General features: G+C 38.2%; 1 protein-coding gene across 2 annotated transcripts in view; it reads right to left on the bottom strand.

Moving 5' to 3' along the window:
* LOC119786066 (sodium/potassium/calcium exchanger 3-like) overlaps positions 1–15,295 on the bottom strand; it is a 64,656-nt gene extending 49,361 nt beyond the window's left edge. For both annotated transcript variants that reach the window (XM_038289147.1, XM_038289146.1), the window contains exon 1: positions 14,775–15,295. In XM_038289147.1, coding sequence (XP_038145075.1) covers positions 14,775–14,877 — 103 coding nt within the window. In that variant the 5' untranslated portion in view covers positions 14,878–15,295. The remainder of the gene's footprint in view (positions 1–14,774) is intronic.
* Positions 15,296–26,422: the final 11,127 nt, after the last annotated feature.

Consider the following 26,422-nt stretch of genomic DNA (forward strand, 5'->3'; position numbering starts at 1 on the left):
CATGCTGGATAAATCATAATGAACTGCCCAGCAATGTTAAATCAGGACTAAATATCCACTGTTGGTTCAAGCATCCATCTTGTATCATGAAGTCAGGTACCAAACTGTTGCATTGACTTTCTAACTTGTAATTCCGACTCTCTGGAACATTCCAGTTAGAATTTACAACCTGTTAAATTATTGTCAACTAATCTGGTAATCGAAATCGCATCATGACCTAGAAACTCTAAAACATGCCCTTTACTGAAAGAATAACCTACTTAAGACAGAACTCTACTAATATAAACCATAAACGTTTTTTGAACATAACATATATATTTTTATCCATTAAAGATGAAACTATATAAATGAGTACACATGTATATATTTTTTGCATGTTTTGCCATTTGCAACTTATTTACAAAGCACAATTAAAGGTAACTGTCAATCATTCTGGTGATAAGTTTACGTAAGGCCAACATATGTGCTCGTCCCCATTTTCACTTACCGGTGGTGAGTCTGACATAGTGGAAAAATTGCTAATTTTTTTTGGGAAAGTAAGCTTGTATGAGCGATGCAAACAGCATATTTTAATCAGAGCATTCTCAAGGAGAAATGGGCTCATGCATGCTCTCACATGCTCTTTAGCAGGCGTTCCCTCTCAGATGCGGGTACAGTGGAGATGGCCGGTCTTTTCAAAGATTTGCAAAAATCCTCCACTATACTTTTAAGGTTTTTTTTTCCTGTATTCCAAATGTTTATTTATTCAGAAATGTGAATTTAGTAAGATTACCTTTTTTCGATCAATCATTTCATTTCACAGTTTTTTTCTTTAACCAAAATATCACGGTTAAGTACAGTTTAAAGGTTATTATTATTACTTGATTTTGTTTAATTTTCCTGAGAATCATTAACAAACAGGAAGCTGCAAAATTTAAATAAGCCAAACATAAAAGTTCATAAAAGACACATAAAGCAAAACAAAACCACAAAAAAACGGAGTAAAAAACAAATTAAAAATTAACTCGTAGTTAGACTAGTTGATTTTTTTTAAACTCATTTGTTACATCGATCGAAATAAAAAACAATCGACAATTTTAATAATTTTTTTTGTATTAAAATATGAAAAGCACTTTGTTGTTAATACTCTGAAGTAGGGATGCACTAACTGGAAATATGGGCTGATATCGATTACCGTTATGCCTATAACCGAGATTTACCAAATCATATATTTTCCCTCCCCTTAGGATATCATGAAAGACAAACCACAGTACTGACATTGCTTCACCATTTCAGTTTAAAACCCACAATCCTGATCTGCATCCCAATCACTGTTTGGTCATACAGTACGTGACCAAACAAAAAACTACTAGACCGATAACCTGCCCTTCCCCTCCTGAAACAAAAAAGCCAACTTCATAGTGAAGATGCCAATAGTAAGTGCATCCCTACTCTGAGGAAACACGTTTCAGTTCAGTTACAGCTGTAGGTCTTTTAGAACTGCAAACGCACCACAAACACCTGGTTAACTGTGCAAGATAAAGGGAAACCAGGGAGGGTTTGTCCACCGCTACCTGCTAAAATTCACACTCTTCAGCGAGAAAGTCTCTAGTGAATAAAGCTGCACAACCTATCAAATTTAAATCAGCACTCCACAAACGATGGCTTTGATCCAACATTTGATGACAAATCTTCAGGAGATAATATCAGAAATGGCCAATACACTACTAGTAACAGCTCATTTATCTGTTACATTTTCATTGGGGCTGCTCAGTAGTGCAGTGGGTAGCACTGCTACCTTGCAGCAAAAAGGTTCTGGGTTCGATTCCCGGCCCAAGGTTTTTCTGCTTAGAGTTTGCATGTTCTCCCTGAGCATGCGTTGGTTCTTGCTGAGTTGTCCGGCTTCTTCCCACAGTCCAAAAACATGACTGTTGGGTTAATTGGGTTCTCTAAATTCTTCTTAGGCTTGAGTGTGTGTGTAAATGGTTGTTTGTCTCTATTTTGCCCTGCGATGGACTGGCGACCTGTCCAGGGTGTACCCCGCCTCTCTCCTGTTGATAGCTGGAGATAGGCACCAGCACCCCTCGTGACCCCACTTGGAAATGGATCAGAAAATGGATGGATGGATATTTTCATGGTGCCTCTCCGAACAAAAATGTTTAACATCCTGATTGTTAGTAGCAGCACTAAAGGAAATCATGGTTTATTTTTGGTTTCTGTTGTAAAGTCAAACCTGTTGTAACATCTTTTTTTAAGACTGCACCACACATGTGCATGACCCTTTTTCTCACTGTCACAGTAATGGGTCAATATGGTATTTTCCCCTCCTCCTGTTTAGATCAAATGAACACCCAGTCAGCAATTTAAATATTCGAGAGGAAAATTGTGATATTGGTCATATCTTAACTCGATAAGCCTTTCCTCGCATAATCATCGTTAATTTAGTTTTATTTTGTATTAGGAAGGGTGAGATAAATTAGGCCCCTTTTGCTGTGATATCTAAAGAAAAACGTTTAAAACTATTAAGGTCATGCATGATTTCAGAACAGTCAACAGAAAGCGTGTCATTTAAAGTTTAATGACTGATTCAGCCTTACTATGTTTAAGCTTTACAATCTGTACAGTAAGAGACCATATTTAGTAATTTACCCAGTGATCCAGCAGTGTGTTAAAAAAATTTACTATCTGTTTAACCTACTGGATATTTTACAGACCAACCAGGACACCGAGTTTCCAACAAAAGAGGAGGCCTGAATACAAGGGAACAGAGCTATTTCAGACCCTTAATATACAGAGCCGTTAACTCTAGTGGACACATTTACAGCCTCACAGGTAGATGGTAAAGTAATAAATAATGATAAGGCCTTCAGTTCATCTGAAAGTTCTATATGTACAGCCAGAAATTAGGCTACAAATCTTATGAAAAACACGTGGATCTCAGACTTTAATACATTGACTGGCCAATAATTGACATCTTTTAAGTAGAAATACACATTTTATGGTAAACTCATTTAATACTTGTCCCAAATAACTTAAAGACAGAAAAATAGTATGAGTGAAGCTCTATGTTTTCCGTGAAACTGAAGAGTGACAATCTTTGTCAGGATGAATTTTAAATCCCCAGACAGACCTTAACCTGCGTACATTATTTTGGCTTTGCACTGCCCTGCAAAAAGCTCAGGATGCTCATGGTTGTTTAAGATTTTCTCAATAAAACTCATGGGGATTTTAATTAGCCTATTGCCATGATACATGATAGTAAAGTAGAAGAATCAAGAATCTAGTTTCATTACATAACAATAAAGACCTTTTTTTGAGACACCAGTTCAAAATGTACATAACTGAAAGTTCGTTCACAGAAGGGTGGGAATTTGTAGCCCTATATGGGATAATCAGGGCTGAAATATGCAGATTTATATGTGAACACGTGCTCACTTATGCACAGGTGAAGTGCATCACATTTGAGAGGATTATTTACAAATAATTTGCTTATGTTAAGAACAAAAATGCTGTTGCATGAGGCCCATTGCCTCCAACATGTAACAGTAAAACAAGAGGGCTTGGTTTGCAAAAAGACCAAAATAAAATATGATATAGGTATAACAGAATGAAATACTAATCTGTACTGGCACTGGCTTTACAAGAAACTGTATGGGTGAAAATCTAACCTTAAGCTTCACTTTAACTTTGTGGAGTTCCTCTACAATGTTATCCCTAAAAAGCTGTTGAGTTGTTTTGTTTTTTTGCAGGTTCTAGAGAATTCAACAAAAGCCTTAAAGCTCCAAAGGTGGAGACCAAATCCTGAGAAGTTTGCAGTTCTCTCCTATGAGGTCATACAAAAGTCATACGATTGTAGTACTTTTCAGACATGGAATGAAAAAAGGTTTATTAGATGATTAAAAATCTGAAATATAACCAAACCTTGTTTTATAACGTCTTCAGAACAAACTCTCTGACCTGTCGGCAGCGATCCATGATCCTTCTGATGCTGTTCGCCCTCATTAAACTGACCATTTTAACCTCTTTCTACAAATCACGGTCCAATTTCCCTTGTGGTTTATTAAAAGGCATCAGAGTAAAGGGCTCTGACTATAAACCAAAATCCTGTTGCTTCCCTCCCATTCGTAATGATCCTCTTTTGTCTTTTTAATGTGACAAAATATGAAAAGTTTCAGGGGAATAAAGACTCATTTCAGGGCACACTATATAAACTATCAGGTTGATTAGATTTCTAGCTGGAATTACATTACATAACAAGTAATCTTCATCTGGAAGGTTGAGTGTACTGTAATGAATCTTTAGACAAAGAGCAAGCTTTCTAATCTCCAATCTCTAATCTGTGGTTCAGTTGTAGTCCAGGTGGTTTAAAGAGAAAAAACGTGGCTTACTCTTATTCTTTCCAACATGCTTACATAAAGATATTCATTTTCTTTTTTTATTGAGCACTAGTAGCATCTTCTATGACTTGTCAGGGGGCTGACACTTTTATGACAACATAGTGTTTTAGTTAACATTAAACATTTCTACCCAATAGACGCTGCAGCAGTTCAAAGGTGTGGAATGGTTGTTAAGAATTCAGATTTATTGTCTGTCGCAGCTCATGATAAAGGAAAAAAAACCTTAGACATGGATAGCCATAAATGGCCACAAAGGCTGTGTTACTGCGTCGCCACAGCATGTCTAATATTTTCCAGTATTGTGCTGCCTGTCACCATTACAATCAGCAGACCACAAGCTTTGCCAAACGCACTCCAAAGGTTCGAGTCGAACAGCCTTGGTCTGGCTTCAGAAAGCCTCTTCAGGTTGATGGCACACTCATAATTTAAAGGTGAAGCATAAATATTAATGACATGGCTCATACAACGGGACACTTCCACGAGGAGATGGCATGCAGCAGAAACAGGATGAAGCCCAAACGTGAATTAAAACACTCCTAACAGAAAAGAGAAAGTTCAACAATTCAAATGTGTTCAGTCCTCACGGGGAAGCGGAGAGAAAATGGTGCTGAAGCATCTGCTGAGTGTGTGTGTGTGTGTGTGTGAGACAGTGTGTGACCACATCAGTACAGGCGATGAGAGGATGACGAGCGGGAGGAGAGTGAGGGGGTGGGGTGATGCCTTTAGGGGCATCTCTGTCACATTACACTGAATCAACAAATTTGTCTTGTTTTATGCACAATGTATGTGGCTCTTTCTACAGAAAATATTAACAGTAAATTTAGTCAAATGTCTTTTTATCAAAAACATTCTACGATAAAAAAAAATGAAAGGAAATATACAGGATCCATATAGCATATTACTGAGAAAAAGCTTTAATAGAAATATCATAGAAACAGAAATAGAAAGATAAAAATAGATGCATAGAAAAAAATAACCTTATCAGCTTAAAGGCATGACACTGTGAGCGGTCTGGTGGTTCTGCTTTCCATGTCGCTGTTTGTAACATTTGCACAACATGTCCGTTCACATTTATCATCAGTTTCAATGTTTCTGTATTGCTATCATGTGTTTTGCCGGTTTGATGGACTTGTGTTTTATGCACAAGCAAGTAAGGAGTCGTGAGATTGCAAAGGACCTAAATGATAAATAAATGTGCAGCGTTGTGCATTCCTTTTTTTCAGTTTTGTTTGTTGATTTAATGCTCCATCTGGAAGATGGAGACGACACCCTCAGTTGTATTTTTCAATGTTTTTCAGCTGTGAAAACTGCATCATTTCAGTATGTGAACGAATGTTAAAACAAAAATTGACTTATGATTATTTGTAGTTTATTGATTTATTAGATAAAATTTGTTTCATCTGATTAATAACATCCGCTTTGTGTTGTAATGTTACCGCCATCCATTAGAAGGCACCGCTTTTAATTCCTAAGTGGAGTCTCACTTTGATTCACAAAAGAAGAAAGGCATGCTAGAACAGAAACTATAGCTGAGTTCCAATCCAGCGGCGGCGTCTTCCGAAGGCCAGATTCTTCGGCTGATTAAGTCATAGCGCAAAGCCTTTGGATTGGAAGACTCCTCATTAAGCTGGGCATACAATGTGCGATATTTTCAATCACTGTACGCAGTTACACCTAAAACTGTAGCAGCTCACGACGCATGTTCTCACACTGTGCGGCCCGACACTCTGATGCAATCTACCTGCTCACACTGTACGTCTAAAAACCACGTCGGACTCAGCTCTGCAGTGAGATGCCGCTACTCAGACCCGTCTATCCAGAAGCCAAACGAGTAGAAGAAGAAAAAGACGGAAGTGTCGATGCCTCCTTAAATATAAAGCTCACAAGAGTGAAACGTGTTGCCGAAGATGTATTTGGACAAAGAAATGGCAGAGCAAACATGGCTATTACAGTCTGTCAATTTTACAGAAAAGAACTCCATTTCACTCGAACCCCTGCCATGTTTCTGTGCTTTCATCTGAGAGGAAGAAAAAGAATCCTTGTTTGTGCAGTGCACTGTGCAATTTGCCCCAGAATATCTCGACTAAATTTCAAACATGTTTAATTTTCTCCTGACCTTACGATTCCTTATCTGGAGGTGGATGCGAGAGGCCGATCGTCCCTCATCACCCCCTTTACACTATATGATGCACGACACACGATCAAGCTCAAAGTCGGACCTGTCGAAAAATTCACTTACGACTGGAGAATCGGGCAAAAAGGGCAACAAATACAGCCTTTGTTTTGCCTGTTTCTAAGGACCGGTACGGTGTATTACTTTACTCAATAAATAATTTTTTTTTAACTGCACTAGTAGCTCCTTTTTATGGACAGCAGGCTCACAGGAAAGGGGGTATGAGAGAGGAAATGCCGTAAAGGACCACGGGTTGGATTCGAACCTGGGTCGGCCACGTCGAGGACAAAGGCCTCCAAATATGGGACGTGGGCACTAATCACTGTGCTACCAAAGCACACCACGTATCTGACTCATTAAAATTTAAAAAAATATTTTCATTAATTTTCGATGGAACTATTCATATAATATACAATATTCACCACTGTTCAGAACCAAGTAAACTTTTCCTCTGAACACAGAGAGGCTTGCTTAGACTCGCAATAAATCCCAAGGCTATGTAGGATACACCGGACATTAATTTAGCAGTGTATCAACATAGTTTTACATACAAAAGCCAGATTTATACGTTTAGTTCAATTTGAACTCTGCACAGTATCAAGTAAGACTGGTAAAAAGTATTCACAAAAGGGAGGGAATTTAAGTTGAATTCTTCGAGCTGATTGGGTAAATCACCAAGAGGCGTATGCGTCCCATGTTGAGCTTTCAGCCAATCACAGCAGCAGTAGCAGCAACAGCAGAACTGTATAACATTCTTCATTTGTTTCACAACTAGTGAAGTTAACTGATAAAACAAACTCTTACCAAAACCACTCAGAAGGAACAGGCAGACATTTATCCCAGCCACAAAGACACAAATACCGTTCTTTCACTCATTTTTCATAAAGAAATAGAGGGTACAGCAAAAACTGGCGCAGCCATGTTTGTTTTGCTTCAGCCTTCTGGCTCTGGTTGACACGTTGACGTCATGTATGTAACATTTCATTGGTCCAAAACATTTCTGTATGAAGCCTATTGCACCTTTTGATTTCTGGCACGATGGTTTTTGGGGAGTTTGTGAATTCACAAATCTCACCACAATTCATCCTGCCTGCAAGGTAAAGCTACTGATGGTTAATCTATTAATAGGATCATGCTTGTCAGCATGGCAGGGTGGGTGTTTGTTTTGTTTTTTTTAATCAAACACTTATACCAGCAGGGGACTTGCAAGGCATTCATTCATGTATACATTTTGACGAGTCCGAGGTCTGAAATACAAAACCATTTACTTCTGGTTACAAAGCCAACGCTGACATGAAACAAATCTGAACCAACAGTAATAGAAGGTTGAAGTCACGAGAGATGGAGCTTAGGTGCTGTCGGATCCTAGCAGCTCGGTGACAGAGCTGAGAAATGGTTTCTTCAAAAAGAAGCTAATGAGGGTGAACATCGGTCAAGCTTTTGAAAGTTGGGAATGATATCTGGAAGCAAAGAGGCTCAGAAGCCTTTACTGCTTTCCTTCTGGGAAGTTAAGATACATATTTTCTATTACTAACTGAAACCTGGCAACCAGCTAACAGACAGTACCATTGAAGGAGCGAGAATTTAAACTTGTAGCCATCTCCTTCAAATGGGGGTTCACTTGAGATATGGCTTTGTTTGATGCATCTGGCATAATAATAGTGATCAGCTTATTTTATAGAGTCAACAGTAGAGTATAGATATAGTGATATTATACTTTTACTCACTGGTCTTATCTCTGGGTACGTAACTGGTTATCAATTCTAATCAGCTTTTGGCCTTTTGGAGGGATAAAGTTATCAGTTATGGTTTGTGGTTTCAAAACAATTATCACGCTTAATAGAAGAGAGGCATGATGATGTACAAAAGCAGAAAACTATAAGCTATGTTAACAACTATATAAATAAGCCACAGAGGTTAACTGTTCTTTAGTATAGAGCAATAAATCAAAACCTAAGTTTTTTAATTCAGCAGGTCTGATAAGAGCAGAATGAAACACCTGGGGGACAGTAAAACACGACGGCGTCCCGCTGTCATCATAGGCTGCTCCACTAACTACTAATGATGATATTCATGAAGCGGTTGATTATTTCTGAAGCCACAAGTCATTAAAAAAATAATTTTTTTGTTAAATTTGAAAAAGATCCCTTGCAATTTAAGTTGCACTCACATATCCAAACTGTTTTGTTTTTTTGGCAACTATAGTTTGCAGCAACCAAGAGGTTAAAACTAGGAGAGTGGCGATAGTCCATGATAATGAGATGATAAAGAAGAGTAAGAAACAAGAGGAAAATGGGAATTAATTATAGTTGATATTTCTACCATTCACTTAAAGAATAATGCAATTTCACATATTCTTAAAGTAGCAGTACCTGGAAATCAGACTTTTTCATTTTAATATGTAAGCATTGGGCTTCTGTTAAAGAGCTGAGTGTGGCTTGGCTTTTTTCATGTTGGCTATTTGTTTACACCAGAAAAGCACAGAAGAGTGCACCTTCCACAGAGAGGGATTTAAGTCCTTCTCCTTGACTTACATTATTCCTGGAAGGGTGCTAACAACAGCCCACCTTGCCTTGCTATCATCACACTGCTCTCTATTCAGTTAAAGATGGAAATGCCCGCAACCACAAATGTAATTGTAGACACTCAGTAAGTGTTTTTGCTTTTGTAACTTTTTACCTATTATGTTAGGACTGTAAAATGAAGGTAAACGAACCCTGGATAACTATTAATGTTGCTAACGCTACATCCACACCTGTCAAAGTCTCATGAGTACCCTTGCAAATTTAGAATGATTCTTAGTAAAATACCTATTACAAAATCCCTATTTTACCTGAACTGTTTCTGCTGTGTAAAGGATTTTATATAAGAAGCATGAGAACTAGCTGAATGGAGCATCCAGCAGGACCATGCAGCCCCTTCTCTACCTACAAACAGTCAGATGAAAGGATAGACTACATTTTTCTCCTGACTTTCAAGGCAGAAAAACTCTGTTTGTTGAAAATTATTTACAATCATTTAAACAAGTACAGACAGAACATGGAATAAAGTGGAGCACAAGATAGCACCTTTATGCACAAGATAGCAGCTACAATGACAAATAGATATCATATAACCTAAAGGTGTAGAGGAGGATCTTTTAGTTCTGGGTGGATTTTAGGTACGGCAGTCCTATGTGCTAGCTATCTTTTTATATGCACAAGCACTTTCAAGCATATATCTGTGGAGAGCTACGTTTTCAGACAGTCATTGAAGCTCACCTTTCTCATCGCCGTTCTTTAAAAATGGGTCATAAGAGAAAAAGTGTCTACAAAGTGTATGAGATGAAAAAAAAGGCCTCAGAAGAGGCTGATATATCCCAGAATGCTTTGCACGGAGAGCTCTCCTCGCAAAGAAAAATGGGATTTGCTGTCACAGCGTCCCGCTGTCATCATAGGCTGCTGCTGCCCAACAGCAGCAACTAATAACAAAGATGGCGCAGGCACCGCGAAGTGGACCAATGGGGAAGTGATCATCTATCCAAATGGTCAGTTAACTGAATTCACCATAAATTCCACTATATAGTCCCCGCTCTATTTGTGATTGAAGGATTTAGGGGTTAGGGCGGACGTTCGGACACAGTAAGCTTGTATGAGCTATGAGAACAGCAGCTTTTAAACAGAGCGTGCACGAGGAGAAATGGCCTCGTGTACATTTTCGCCCACGCATTTTTTTTTAAAGGGGAGAGGGCGGGTCTTTTAAAAAAATCGAGAAAATCCTCAACAAATATCTTTAAAAATATATCTTCACTGCTCTTTTAATCGTCAAACCACATCGTGAATTCAAGAACAATTAAAAGAAAAAATTAGTTGAGATAAAAATATGCTTTTAGCCAATGGCCAACAATAGGCCTGTAAGCAACATTATCTGGGTGGGCCCCATAGGAAGTACAACCATACACACTTCATCATTCTTCACCTTCACTAGACATGGATATACTTTAGTATATTCTGCTGTTAACCCTTATATTATGTTGAAAAAAAATTACATTCATTATGTTGCGGGTCATTTTGACCCGCACTGTGTAAATACAAGCAAAATAGTCAAGAAAACAGGTTAAACCAATAACCAATTTATTTTAGATTACTTAAACATTAAGTCAAGTGACAAACCATACAGTTTTAAATTCACACACTTTATTTAGGTTTAAAATGTTCCCTCTTCACAAATTTTGTTTTTTAGAAATTTAGCTTTAAAATTCGCTAGTTACTAATATTTTGAACATTCAACAATTTTAAAGTTCTCCACATGATGGGAAGAATGTAATTGCTTTCTGCAGATGGAATTCATACATTTTACACAAGATGTACTTGTTTTACTGTCCTCTCTGGAGGAACAGAGCTGGGACCTTTTCCTCTTCTCTTCACCCATCTCCACTTTATGTTGGTTGGGTAGTGGGCAGTCTTGCCCTGGCAGCTGTATATTGCTGTGACTTTGTCCAGATTGTCAACTACTCCTCTGGTTAAGTTATAATCCAGGATCATTTGTGCCTTCAAGTCCTTTCTTGTTCTCAGAGATATACACTATATTGCCAAAAGTATTTGCTCACCCATCCAAATTATTGGAATCAGGTGTTCCAATCACTTCCATGGCCACAGGTGTATAAATTCAAGCACCTAGGCATGCAGACTGTTTTTACAAACATTTGTGAAAGAATGGGTCGCTCTCAGGAGCTCAGTGAATTCCAGCGTGGAACTGTGATAGGATGCCACCTGTGCAACAAATCCAGTCGTGAAATTTCCTCGCTCCTAAATATTCCACAGTCAACTGTCAGCTGTATTATAAGAAAATGGAAGTGTTTGGGAACGACAGCAACTCAGCCACGAAGTGGTAGGCCACGTAAACTGACGGAGCGGGGTCAGCGGATGCTGACGCGCATAGTGCGAAGAGGTCGCCAACTTTCTGCAGAGTCAATCACTACAGACCTCCAAACTTCATGTGGCCTTCAGATTAGCTCAAGAACAGTGCGCAGAGAGCTTCATGGAATGGGTTTCCATGGTCGAGCAGCTGCATCCAAGCCATACATCACCAAGTGCAATGCAAAGCGTCGGATGCGGTGGTGTAAAGCACGCCGCCACTGGACTCTAGAGCAGTGGAGACGCGTTCTCTGGAGTGACGAATCGCGCTTCTCCATCTGGCAATCTGATGGACGGGTCTGGGTTTGGCGGTTGCCAGGAGAACGGTACTTGTCTGACTGCATTGTGCCAAGTGTAAAGTTTGTTGGAGGGGGGATTATGGTGTGGGGTTGTTTTTCAGGAGCTGGGCTTGGCCCCTTAGTTCCAGTGAAAGGAACTCTGAATGCTTCAGCATCCCAAGACATTTTGGACAATTCCATGCTCCCAACTTTGTGGGAACAGTTTGGAGCTGGCCCCTTCCTCTTCCAACATGACTGTGCACCAGTGCACAAAGCAAGGTCCATAAAGACATGGATGACAGAGTCTGGTGTGGATGAACTTGACTGGCCTGCACAGAGTCCTGACCTCAACCCGATAGAACACCTTTGGGATGAATTAGAGCGGAGACTGAGAGCCAGGCCTTCTCGTCCAACATCAGTGTGCAACCTCACAAATGCGCTTCTGGAAGAATGGTCAAAAATTCCCATAAACACACTCCTAAACCTTGTGGACAGCCTTCCCAGAAGAGTTGAAGCTGTTCTAGCTGCAAAGGGTGGACCGACGTCATATTGAACCCTATGGATTAGGAACGGGATGTCACTTAAGCTCATATGTGAGTCAAGGCAGGTGAGCAAATACTTTTGGCAATATAGTGTATCAGCTTGCATTATATTCATGATAAGAACCTTGTTCCCAACCTTGTCAGCTTTCTTTTCTGAAGTTCTTCTCCAAACAGGTAGGACATAGAGGTTGTCACAAGTGATTTTATGACTTGCAGCCCTTCATTCATCTCCAGCCTGAAACACATTCCCTGATTCTTCTAAGCTTTTCCTCCAGATAGCTTTCCAGTATACAGTATACTTGCATATATCATGCATAGCTGGATTTTGCACCTCAGGTTGCCTATATTATGATATGGGCATTCTGAGCAATGCTGACTGAATCTCTTCAATTCATGTGATTGCAAATCTGGTAGGACCAGGAATTTTTATCAAATTAGCTGATGATAGTCTGCATCAACTCTGGTGTTGTGATGTTGTCACTCTTGCAGAAGATGATTGCCTCATTCCTGGGCCTTCATCTGTTCGGGGGATAATAGAAGACTCTTCCTCTGAGTCCATCTCATAGTAGGAGAATTGATCATGTGGGTCAACAATAACTTTGTCTTCTGATTCTGAAATATCCTCTGCCTTAGAAACCTCTTGCTCTACATCACTATCCAAGTTCAAAATTTGTGAAAAAGACTACTCAGCTGTAATCCTTCAGGAGCTAAGTTTTTGGTGAGTTTTTTCATATAGATGATGTGAGAGCAGTGACAAGAACTAGTGTAAGAAAGTTCCCTCCCTTACCACACCTGGGTCTGGGTCTCAGAGGCAAATGAAAGGAGTAAAGTACATCAAAGAGCCATTTTTATTTATCTGAATGGCTACTTACCCACATGGAAGTGTCCGGGTCAAAATGACCCATAACATCATATTTGTATACATACTCTGCACAGACACTCCACTACACATCAGAGTGGCCAGATTTTACATACATGTTCATGACCCCAGATGAGGAAAAGTCACCAAATTTCATGAAGAAGAAAAAAAGATAACCAGTACTTTGATCAACACAAAAACTGAAATGGGTCAAATTGACCCTTAACATAATATAAGGGTTAAATGAGTCTTATCGGGCTACCTTGTGTTCCCCTCCTCACCCACGCTCTCTCCATTCATCTCCTGGTCGCAATCTTTACTCACTGCAGCAGCGACATCCACCTCTGCCTCTTCGGTTCTTTGAAAGAACGTGTTTATTTAGCGACGTTTTTTCCGTTCTTCCAGCAGCTCTTCTTTGCTTTTTCTTTTCTAGAATCTCCTTAAGTACCTCTTTTTGGTATCCATCTTCGCTAACACATTGTACGTAACAGTTATGGTTTTAATCTACGCCCTGGATTACCCATAATTCCAAGTCATTGGGAAAAAAATAAAATACTCAAATACATTGTTCTTTTAAGATCTTTATTGCGGTTTGAAACATATTATATGAGTGTATTTTTTACCAACCATCTTAATGAACTACACACAGTTATTAACATAGTAATTAAAAGTACAACTGTCTGCTTTGCTATTGGTGTCGTGTTTAAACGGCTCACCATCATGTTGAAATCTGGCATATCTTGGGGTATAGAAAGATAGCATCAGGTGAGTAAAACAGGATTTTTTTGCACCATTACATCTGCAAAGAGACGTCCTAGTCCACAATTGCGTAGGGGGCCTACCAGGAGTCAGTGACGGGGCCCCTAAGAGGTCGGGGGGCCCTAAGCAACTGCAGTCTGCAGATAGTTACACCATTGCCTTTAGCGTGCCTAGTCATTGTCACTTGGTCCCCTGAGCTAAAGATAATGCCCAGCCCACACCCACAGTGATTGGATTTACACATGCCACAGTTATGATCAACAATCTGTCACCTCCCTGCAGGGTGAGCACAGTCAATCAACCCAAGGAGCGCAGACAGACAGACAGACAGACATGGGCTGCGGTCATGTAAGGGAACATGTAGAAATATGTCATCCAGAAGTGCATCAAAAATGAAATCTAAACTCAGCAAGTTAGGGATTATTTTAAGGGGTTAAACACCAAACCAGTGCTAGGAGGGAGGGAGGGGGGGGAATAATTTAAAGCCCTCTTATGACAGCATAGGGTCATGTGCTAAAATGTTAACACGTTCTGAAAGGGAGATATAAACTTCCCTCTAAGGTGTGTATATATTTTTTTTTATAGGAGGGGTGGTTGTTAATTATAAAAATCTTCCAGAAATGTATCTAGATAATAAAAATATTTTAATAAAAAAATACCTAACAATATAAGGAATAAGCACAAGAGAAGAAAGATGCATTCAGAAAATAAGGAGACATTAGTATATTGCTATTAATAATATTATTGCAATAGCACAAAATGTACTTCCAGTGTTTGGATGTTTTTTTTTATCGTTTTCTATACATTTCATTAGTTTATTTGCTTTAAAGATTGAAGTTGAGCTGAAGTTGCAGCGTATGGACGCAGCTGTGCGTCCTAATTAAGGTCTCACCTGGAGCCTGGATGACCTGCGCGAGCCAAATGACGGCGAGCAGCCCGATTCCACAGCAGCAGAACCGCTGGAAGGGCCGCCGGTGCCTCGCTGCCGCTTTCATTCCTCCGCCGGCTGCATGTTCACCGCTAACATCTGTTGCTCTCTGTCTTCACTTGTTTCACACTTTCTCAGAAGACAGCGACGAAACAAACCACCTCCTTTCTTCCTCCCTTCGTTCACAGCGGATTCTCCGGCAAGTTGGGTCAAAAAAATAAATAAATAAAAATAAAAGAGAGAGAAAAATAAATTTTCCCCCCGCAAAGACGAGCCCGGGGTTTGTCCAGCAGCTCCAGACTCAGAGCCGGGGGCGCAGTGCTGATAAACTCCGCGGACCGTCCTCCTGGTCGCGCATAGCGGGGAGACGCGCCGGCGAGCTTTCTGCGTTCATGTGTGTAACCCGAAAGGTCGACTGCAGATCCCACAGTGAGTTGCAGCAACAGGAGGCGGTATGTTCCGAGCACTGTGTTCCTACGCTGTCTGATCGTGATGGAGTTATCATCGCTGACCACCAGGGGGCGACAAAACGCAGAGTGCGCAGATCCCCAGAGAGGTATAGAGAATAAACAGAAAACAGGAAAACTGTATGTTTCTACTCACATGTTGGACATTCCCATGGTACATAACTCCCTATATACATATAAAGTGAGGACATCCTGTCTCCTACGTAATAACCAAACAATGTTCCTTTTTTTAAACAGCTATGTACAAAGTTAGACACTATAAAAACATGTTTCCATTTCCAACCTACTTGAACATATTAATATTAAACATATATTATAATAAGAAATTCAAGATCCACACATTTGTTGTTATAGACACCCCATAGCAAGTATATTTTAGTTTAAATCCTTTCTGAGGCTCTTTATGCATATAGTTGCTTGATCTTTGTGTCCATGTGTTGTTCTCTCTGGGTACTTTAGGTTCCTCCCACAGCTAAAAAAGTTAAATTGTTTATTGCACCAGTAGCTACTAGTACAATAAACTAGTGGGTGGGAAAATAGGGTAAATCTCCATCCAAAATGTTTAACTTTACTTCAGATCAGCAATTCTTCAACTAAAAGAATTGGAACAATCCTCCCAAAGGACATATCAGAGCTAATTTTAAAGTAGATGAGGCACAATACAATAAACCTTCTGCACTACAAACAATGATGACTTATAATACCAGTACTTTCCCTTGAGCAGTTAACTAACATGATCAGCCAGTAGAAGAAATATTTCATTTTGCTTATTATTATATTGCTATTGAAATAAGATAATTAGAAGAGATCTGACCTGAACTTGAAATTTATGAGAAATGCCTTAAATCCAGGTTTACTCCAAGAAAGCAACGAGTTTAAAAGCACCCCACTAAAATGGCCAGATATTATTCAAGAGTTATGCCTTGGGATATTAACTCTGTCCATGGGTGGTTCTAGACAGGGGCCAACGGGGGCCAGAGCCCCTGTAGATCATGTCCTGGCCCATGTACTGAAGACATAATACTTAAAAGAAATTCTAAAGATGATATGCACTGGAACAGACATTGTTACTGATGGGTCCTTTGGATCTAATTCTTGTTTTTTACTTTACAAATTCTGTTTTACTAATTATTTAAAAATAATAAGGTGATAGCTTTGGTGGTTTTGAGAAAGGATCCCAGTTTTCATCTGCTAAATGTTTTTATAAAAACAAATTTTAAAGAATGCTCTAATTTTCTCAGCTGAATTTATGATTTTCTTGAGTTCTAATTCAGATTTTATTGAAAACGGTTATTTTAACTTAAGTCAAAATATGTAAAATTCGTAAATTCTGAATGTATATTGACCTAATGATACGGAATTTTTATTTAACTTACTGAATAGAAAATTCACTTCATGCAGCACTATTTATATATTTGAATCCCTTGCCCTGTTTTTTTTTTTTTATTTCATAGCTTTCTGTGCCCCCATGAAAACCCGCTGGCCCCCTCCTGGCCCCCTGATACATTTGGTCTAGAACCGCCACTGACTCGGTCCCTGGAAAATTGTATTACTTTATTATAATAATGTATTATTTAATATGATTTATTTTTAAGGGCATCATCCCACCAAATATTGTTGGTGTACAGTCATTAAATAAATTACAATAATAAATAAAATAATAAAAAATTCAACTAATGCTTGTTATTTGGATTAAAAGTACCTCCTTAAAATAATAACCTTTATGGAGGTATGCATTATAGTTTACATTAAGTTCACATTTCTGCAAATTTTTTGCAACATTCAGGTCTAGTATTTCAAACTTATCACTTATCAAAATAATCATACTTAGAAAGAAATTGCAATAAAATACATCAGCCTTATTGTAATTAATCCATATATTAATTTTTTTTTTTAATATTGGGGTGTGTATGTATATTTGTGATGCCCATATGGATAATTTATAGCCAGTGTGGATCAGAGAAGATCTGCAATACTTTCTAAGTTGCAGCCGTTTTGTTGCCTACAAATTTCAGTCTTAAAGTTTTTTATTTAATTTCATACTTTAAGGATGCTTCATATTATGAGTGTATGAAAGTGTCTGACCAGAGCTGTACAATGTTTGATTCACCTCCAAACTCTGCTCATTTGGTGGTTTATTACTTCATTACATTAACAGGATCATTTATGGTTTTAACAGTATTCCAAACCTCTAAAAGTATCAAATGTTTTAAACCCCACATATTTGCCACTTTATTTTATTATCTGCAGTTTTCCCAGCATTGCAAAATAAAACTTCTAAATAAGAGCCGATCTTTCCGTTTCAGCGGCTTGTCATGTGGAGACCTTCCAGAATCAGGGAGATAAAAAAAAAAAAAAACGAATCTGCAGCTCTGCTTGCGTATAATCCCCTCTGCCATTTCCCCACAAAAGTACAAAAAATGTAACAGAACCTTTAGCGATAACCCTACAACAGGAATAGTCTGGACAGTGTCTTCCATGAGAAATTGAAAACTTAAAAATGACCCCATTTCATAGCATTGGAAGGAAACCATATGTAGAAGTAGCCTCATGTGTCCTCAGTAATCCTGAAGAGTCCTGGTGTTTGTCATTTTTACTGTTTAACTTCACAGTTTATGGCAGAACTCTGATTTGTTATCACTGATGGAGACAGCTGATTATATGAGCTACATCACTTATTAACAGAGTGCAAGCTAATGCAAACTGCTGCTTTTATTCATAGAAATATCATAAGGGCACAGACATTTAACATTTTTATTTAATTTTAATTTTAACCTGTTGTCATGCAATTATGATTAATTTAGTTTTATGATTAATTGAATTAACCAGAAAATTGAATAAAATCTTATTCAACATGATGAGAACTATCAGTGCATATTAAAATAAATAAAGTCAGTCAGATCTAATTTTAGTTAAGGGAGAACTAGACAAGTTGGGGATCACGTCTTTGGATTAAACAATACAACTGGACGGCCCTAGACAAAAGCAAAACTTTAAAAAGAAAGAAAAGATTACACATTTTGAAATCCTGAAGACATTTCTTTTGTAAAGCACAAGGAGTAACACCGACTGGAAAAGGGAACGAATTTCCAGTAAGCAATATCTGGGAATATGGTATCCAGAAAATGTTGCGATACTATGCATCCAAGACATAAATACTAAAACTAATTTACAGTTGAATTGAAGAACTAAGAGAAGATTGAGTCTGGAATGACAACAGATGTCTACATTTTGTATAAAAACTAACTTTTCTATTAATCAATATCAATAAAAACACTGAAAAATTTAACACTGTATTAAAAAACATAATCTCTTGGATCTCTGAGGATCTTAGGGAAGCTGGAACTCAGTCTACAGTCTGGATCCTGTCTGGTAAATATCAACCATCATCATGGCCAATATGTGCTGCCCATTTTTTGGGTCATATTCTTTATGACATTATTGCTTTGTTTTCCTCTATATGTATGATTAAAAAAAATTATACAATGATAACAAATGTTACATTAGTCTAAATTAAAAGAAACACCAATAAATTCTTACTTAATCAATAAAAACATTAACAATGGATAGCAAATCAATGGATGCGCATCACATGATCTCAAGGCATGGCATCTGAAAGCAGTGATGCATCTTCAAACAAATTGAAGTAACAGCCAATATTAATAGAGGACCTCAAGTCACATCACCGCCATTTTTTCATGTCACCGTGCTAGATGGATTAAAAACCACCTGTGTGTACCATAATTATAAAGCAAGATCCATCCATCCATTTTCTGACACACTTAATTCCAAGTGGGGTCATGAGGGGTGCTGGTGCCTATCTCCAGCTGTCTACAGCAAGAGGCGGGGTACACCTTGGATAGGTCGCCAGTATACAGCAAGATATTCAATTCAATTCAGTTTATTTATGTAGTGCCAATTGTGGATTAGTGGTCTAGTGGTTAGAGCAATGTGCTTGGGTCCTCCCACAGACTGCCACTCTGGCTACTTGAGCAGGATCCTTAACCCCAGATTGCTCCCCGGGCGCTGCACAGCGGAAGCCCACTACTCCCACAGGGGATGGGTTAAATGCAGGCAGTGAATTTCTCCAATGTGGGACAATAAAGAATTTACGATTCCCAACACGTGTCATCTCAAGGACATTTTACAGAGACAATACAACCAGATCATACGGTCAAATTGATTCAAAGTTTTTTATCTAAAGAAAACCAGTTTATTGCATCGACTCAAATGTAATCCTTCACACCAAGCATGCTTGTAGCAACAGTGGAGAGGAAAAACTCCCTTTTAACAGGAAGAAGCCTCCAGCAGAATCAGACTCAGAGTGAGCGATCATCTGTTGAGGCCAACTGGAGTTCAAGGAGACAGAAGCAGAAATAGAAAAAGAAGCAGAGATACAAAAGTTGACTGTCAACGAGCTACACAAGCGGCCCATCCAGGAAACACACAGCCAGGAAGACGAGCTCCGAGTCAGCTCCCATGTAAGAGAATAAAAAGAGCACATCCAGTTAGTCACAGTCAGAGAAACGGGACTCCACTGAAAAACAGGCAGAGCACAAACATGTATAAACAAAGGCATCAGCACAGCCTATATCCCTCTCTAGGATGGTGTCACAACCAAACAGGAATGGACCAGATGAAGCTACTATGATGAGAAAAAGAAGAGAGAGCATAAGGTTAGAGATTGAACTAAAGCCGGGTGTACACGTGGTCGTCGTAAGGTGGTCGTGGGCAAATCGCTCTGTGGGCATGCGCAAAGAAGAACTCTTCTTCTCCTCTTAGGCGAAAACACAGAAGCATGGCAGGGGATCGAGTGAAATTGAGTTTTTTCTGTAAAATTGACAGAACTTAGTAGCCACGTTCACTCAGCCATGTCTTTCTCCAAATACGTCGTTGCCTTTTCTTTTTAGGGCTTTCAGCACAAAATTGCACAAATTGTCAATGCAATGCGTTTCACTCTAGTGAGCATCATATTCCTCTTCTACTTGTTTGACTTCCACATAGACGAGTCCGAGTAGTGCCATCTCACTGATGACTAGGTTATTGGTTTATCCCATCCACCTGTTTGATCCCAGCTATCAGTGCTAGATTATTCGAGCAATAGGTGATAGTTCTCCAGCATACCCAGTTTGTCATTCTGATTGCCTGATCCTGACTAGTTTCTGCTCCTGGACCTCTGAGCCTGCCTGCCACTGTTTTGATTTGTTTACATGACCTGTTTTCAGACTCCTGCTAGATTCTGCCTGTTCATGACCTTGGATCTGTCTCCCAACCCCGGCTTGGATTTCCCTACGGTACCTCTTTTCAGATCTCTAATCTTCTGGCCTGGACTTCTGCTTCCTCATTGACACTGGTTTTGGCTCATTCTCCCGGAAAAATTCCTGCTCTTCCTCGTCTGCTGGCTTCGGCCGGCTCTACAGCCCTCTTGGCTTCAGCTCCTGGAACTCTCTGGGCGTGCTGTGGAAAATCCTCCAGCTGGATTCCACTCCTTCCTCTGGGCACGGGCTGAACTTTAAAACCAGGTTAGTGACTCACGCCCATAATAGTTCTCCATCAGAGTTACGAGGTCACTAACCTGTGTTTTCCCCTGTACAGAAATTCCAGCCATCTAGCCCTAGCTGCTGAGCCGCAGACTCTTCTAGCAGTTAATAAATGTTTTTATAAATCACTTCACTCTTTTCTGCCTGAATTCTGGGTCCAACGTTCTGAGTCCTGACAAGGTATTACTTTGTAGAGTAACCTATTGTGTTTTTCACCCTTTTTTTATTACTTCACTTGTATGTTTTTTGCCCATTTGCTTTGCTGCTGATTCACTTGAATTTCCCAACTGTGGAAACATAAAGCATGTTTCCCTTCATAGTTTGGTTGATGTCACCCACTTTCTGTTCTAACCACACAAACCCAACATTTGGATGAAATAGGTGACTCAGCAGTGCAACGTCTTGCATGATCATTAAGACACAAATGAGTTTTGAAAACAGAATTAATACACAGTTTTGTCATATATTCTGTGTTTATATTTACATTACTATCAAATGTTTGTCTTTTGCTAATTACTTATGGATTAAAATGACATTTTAAAGTGAACAATGTGATAAACTAAAATTATAGACGCAACCAGATAAAATGTAGTAAAATCTTATTATGCTGAATATTTGAAATTGATTGTCTGTGAAGAATGATGATGCTGCTTGGTTTATTCTTCACCCACAGAAAAATCAAAGTTTTTATTACTCTTTATTACTTCTTCTAAATTTCGAAATTTAAACCTAACCCATATAAACCCAGCATGTAGGTCAAAGAATCCAGCAGTTTTCCAAGTGCTTTTACAAGATTTTTTTCTGTCCGATTTAACTTTATTTGAGTAGTTAGGTAGTCTGTAGGTATTTCTGAACACAGAGGACATTTTGGGTAAACCTTTTAGGTGTTGTTTGTATCTGTGGGGATGTGAGGACCCTTTGAAATCTGGTGCAAACATCCCACATTTTATTTATGGCAGGAACTCTGCAGTGATGTTGAAGGCAGACTGTCATCAATCCTCATCTATTTCTTGTAAATGGTGCAACAGTGGTCTGGTCACTTAAAATATAAAACACAAACCTTGTGACCTGGTAGTGTAAATACACACACACACACAAACCAACACATTACCTCTGTATTTACAGAATGGGGATGAGTCAAACTGACTCTAAGCACTTAAGCTGTGTGTGACATGTAGCTCGGAGCGAGGACTCCAGCGCTCCAACCCCAAATAAAGACATGGACTTGTGCGTTGTTGTTATGAGCTGTCCTCCTGGTGTCAGGGCCAGGAAGATGAGTGTTTTTCTGTGCCTGGTGTTTAGGAAAGCTTTCCAGAGGACAAAGTCCTGTGAAATGTTTGTATGATGTTTTTGTGCTGTATTATGATCACGGAACAAGCTTTGGAAAATGAGTACGTCTTATCTCATGCTTCATCAATTCAGTTAAATGACACTGTGTTCAATCAGGATTTGAAGTTTTAAAACTCTTTGATCTCATTAAATTGCCCCAGTCCTTTATGTACTCACAGAAATAAAACAGCTGCAATCAAAAATCCTGGAATTCTGCTGGATATTTTTTTTTTGTAAGTCTGCTGTAGAAGGAGATAACCATAAAGTTATCTCTGAAAATGAACTTGGTATGAACTTTCAAGTAAGGAATGAGGGTTAGGATTGATTTGATATTTTTAAAAGCATTTGTCCCAACATGTTGAGGGCAGATCGGGTTTCCAAAAAGCTGTGATCTTTATGATCTGCTCATTTACTCTCTAACACAGTCAGTTTGGAAATAAAGACGTGCAAGACCCCCATCTAGCTCCACCCCTGTGAGCACTGTTTTTCAAAAACTTCAAGCCTGATTTCATTTCTAACAGATGCCCCAGGTTAAGCTTTAAAGCTACAGTATGTATGTTTCATCGACATCTAATTGTCAGTTTGCAAAGACATGAACCGATCCCCCCCATCCCTCCAATAATATGGAAGCCGTCATGGTACAAAAAGGCTTCTGCAACGTCACCAATTTTGTCAAGCGATAATTATGTTTGTTTAAATAGATTTTTTATAAATACCGTAGTATTTTATCAGTCCATGGAAGCTATAGATTTTATATAGGCCTAGGATAGTCAATATGTCTGTAATTTATTTTACATTGTTTTCATGTTTTAGAATAGAATTCAACTTCATAGTCATTACACTGTCACAAGTACAAACTTTGTAGACTGTCACAAGTTTTAGTGAGCCGCTTAGAATAGTGACCTAAAAAGACTATGTAACTGTACTCCTTTAATTTGATAGAGAGATAGTGTTGGATGGAAGCATATATATATATTCGCTGTTTACGGAATCCAAGTCTTGACTGCAGCATGTGGGTTATTAGACAAGGACGAGGGCAAAAGAAGGGGGCCAAAAAGTGGGCCAGCCGAGGGAAAGGTGGTAGCGGGATGACTGGAGCCGAGGAGGCAAGATTTAAAGCTCTCCAAAAGAGCAAGAAAGACCACCAACGTGGTCTGGGTGATATAAATAATCGTAATTAATATTTTTTTCACAGCTCTGAGTGCTATATGTAGTTAAAGTAATGTTGTTATATACTTTCCGTAGTCACATCGGAGAGTAATAGCGATCTCTGATGTCACTAGTTTGTCAGCTCTGTGATGCCATAGCACAAAAGATGTCTGACTTTATAAATGCGAGAACCGCTTGTATGTTATTATAAATAGCAATTTCTAAGCCAACACAAACATAAAGCTTGAAACTTTCTGTTCAAAGATGATAATAAGGAACAAACTTATGTATAATACTCATATATATTACATTTCTGTCATTAAATCCAAGTAGTTATTACACACTGGAGCTTTAATATTAAGCTGCGAGCAATTAATGTTGCGAGAAAATACCATGCTTTGTAAATGGGAAATTTGAAAATCATAAAATTTAGATTAAATTTTCAAAGACTTCTTAAATCAAAAATTGAAATCTTAAGTCATTTTTTTCTTAAAATAAGTGCATTTGTTCTTGAATTGAACAAAACAATTTACATTTAGAATAAGAACAAACAATTGCATTGCCTTATTTCAAGTACATGTTTTCTAATTATCCTATTAAATACTCATTCTATTGACAAAATGACCTTATTTACTTACTCAATTAAGGCTAAATACACTTAATTTAGGAAATGTTGACTTATTTCTAGATTGTTTTTGCAGTGAGGTCTTAAAAGTAACTTTGCTGTCATCTAAATTTTAAGTAAATTTTATTCTGTTTTTCGTGATTTTTATTTATTTTATCTTTTCTAAATTAATGTTTTTTCAAATTAATTCTTTCTTTATTTTTTCAATATGTTTTTTTAGATTCACTTTTATCAATTGCAGTTTACAGAAAACATTTAGTCCTCTTATAGCTCAATACAAACAAATTGTTTTACTGTCAAATTGTAGTGTTTTTTTTAATAATTTCTGTTTTTCAGATTGAGTTTTAATCAATTGCATTTTTTCCAAATTGTGTTTTACAGATCATTCTCTTCACTTCAAGCCAAATACTGACATGCGCATTGACCAATAAAGATGTTGCCAACAATCATGCAGACCAATAGAAATGCAGCTTCGGTCCTCTTTCCAGATGACTGCCGCCCCAGGATTGAATTGACTATGAAAAAAAATGCAGTTCTCAGAGCTCTGTCTGAAAAATTAAATTTGATAATACAAAAAAAAAAACATTGAAAAAATAAAATGAGAAAAAAAAAACGATAACAAAATATATGTATAATCAAATACTTTATATTACGCGCTGCTTGATAAAAATGCATTAGACGAATCACCAAGGTTACTCTCAAAACCTTTTTGAATAATATGTTTATCAAAGTTGCATTGCTTTTTTTCCCCCTATTCAATCAACATGTTCCTTGCCAGCAACAATAATGAAACAAAATTCACTCCATACATGTTGACTCTACCAGTGTTTGGTTCCTTCAGCGTCACTACTGGCCTGCAGGCAGCCTCAATTGCAACACTTTAAAAACCTTCAGGCTTTGGAATCTTGCAGTTGTCTCATAGTTTCAGATTAGTTTTAAGTGTATCAGGTTAAAGTGAAGACCCTTCCATACATCTTCATCTTTTAAATCCCTAACATCTCAATATTAGTTTTTCTCTCAGAAAATCAAATATCGGTCTGGATTAAAAACAGATTCTGCTTTTTAAAAGCTAAAGCGATTTTTTTTTTTCTGTTCAAGTCTGTGATTAAGGATTTGTCAAATCACTTTAAACCTAAGATAATTCAGGTTGATATTATTGACCTCTGAAAATAACCCAAAACACTAAACTGATAAATATATATATATATATATATATATATATATATATATATATATATATATATATATATATATCTTAGCGTGTTATGCAGAGAAGTAAGAAATCAGATTTAGAATATAATACAATTTGATCAGGGAGAGATGAGTGTGTTTAAATCCTGCTTTGCACTGCAGCCAGATTGAGAGATTTTCACACCGGGGATTTGCAAAGAGTAAAATATGCTCAAATATTCAAAGATTTACAAATGTTTGGATTCTAAATTTACATCACAGCATGCTGGACATTTGTTGGTATTTTGTTCTTTCCTTTTATTCATTATTTTCTTTATTCCTACCTCCAGTCATCCATGAGTCCAGATAGAAACCAGACAGGAACACAGAGACAAACAACCATGCCCACATGTGCGCTGAAAGCTGAGGTCAATTTGGAGAGACCCACCTGTTGAGCATACTTTTGGACTTTGGAAGGAAGAATCGTCGCTGCAGCTCTACACGCTGCAAATGCAACATTTATGAGTAGGAATCTGTTATGAAAAACAATCTTACTATCTCACTGCACACAATTACAGGTCAAATTATGATCTTCTTTAAAGTATCCTGTTACTTTAAGCTACTGCATTTCTGACTTATCTCAGTGGAGATCTGAAACTGTTTCAACCAGAATGATAACGGAAACTTTGCTGTGGATTTTAGTCCCTCTGAAAATGTAAACAAAAAAACTTTGTCCCAAACACACATGGCCAACACTCCCAGGACTTCTGGAACATCCAACTGTTGGGTAGGTTGAGGAAAGATGGCAAAACACAGCTGGAAGCTGAACATGAGAAATGTGCTCTCTCTCTCTCACTAGAAGATGCAAATTAGAGTACTCTGTTCTTGTATCTCGCTTTCTACATATTTTCCAGACAGAACCTTTTTTATTTTCTGACATATTTTGTTACAGTAGTAGAAAGCATAGTTCTTCTAAGTAGTTCTACACCTGAGATCTTGTCACATATGCAATGCTGTTCTTTCCATCACAAATTAATTTCTCTGTTCTTTATTATGTATGGTAAATTTCTTCCAGTGCATATCTCCTGGGAAGTATTTACCTAAATTCTGTAACCAGTTAATATTTGTTAGAACTTTCATTATTATACTTTTTTCTGCCTAACACAACTTCTGCCTGGGTCCTAATAAAACAGCACAAAGACCAAAAAACTTGCAGTACCTTAACTTTTAGTTTGACCTCTTTTAGTGAGACACCTGCCTGCATTTATAGCAGGTTTGGACATATTCAGAATTGCGGAGCAGTTATGCATATTGGTAAGGATCAAAAATAGT

The sequence above is a fragment of the Cyprinodon tularosa genome, unplaced genomic scaffold (assembly GCF_016077235.1).
Source record: "Cyprinodon tularosa strain WSP-4 unplaced genomic scaffold, ASM1607723v1 ctg263, whole genome shotgun sequence".
In the NCBI taxonomy this organism is placed as follows: domain Eukaryota; kingdom Metazoa; phylum Chordata; class Actinopteri; order Cyprinodontiformes; family Cyprinodontidae; genus Cyprinodon; species Cyprinodon tularosa.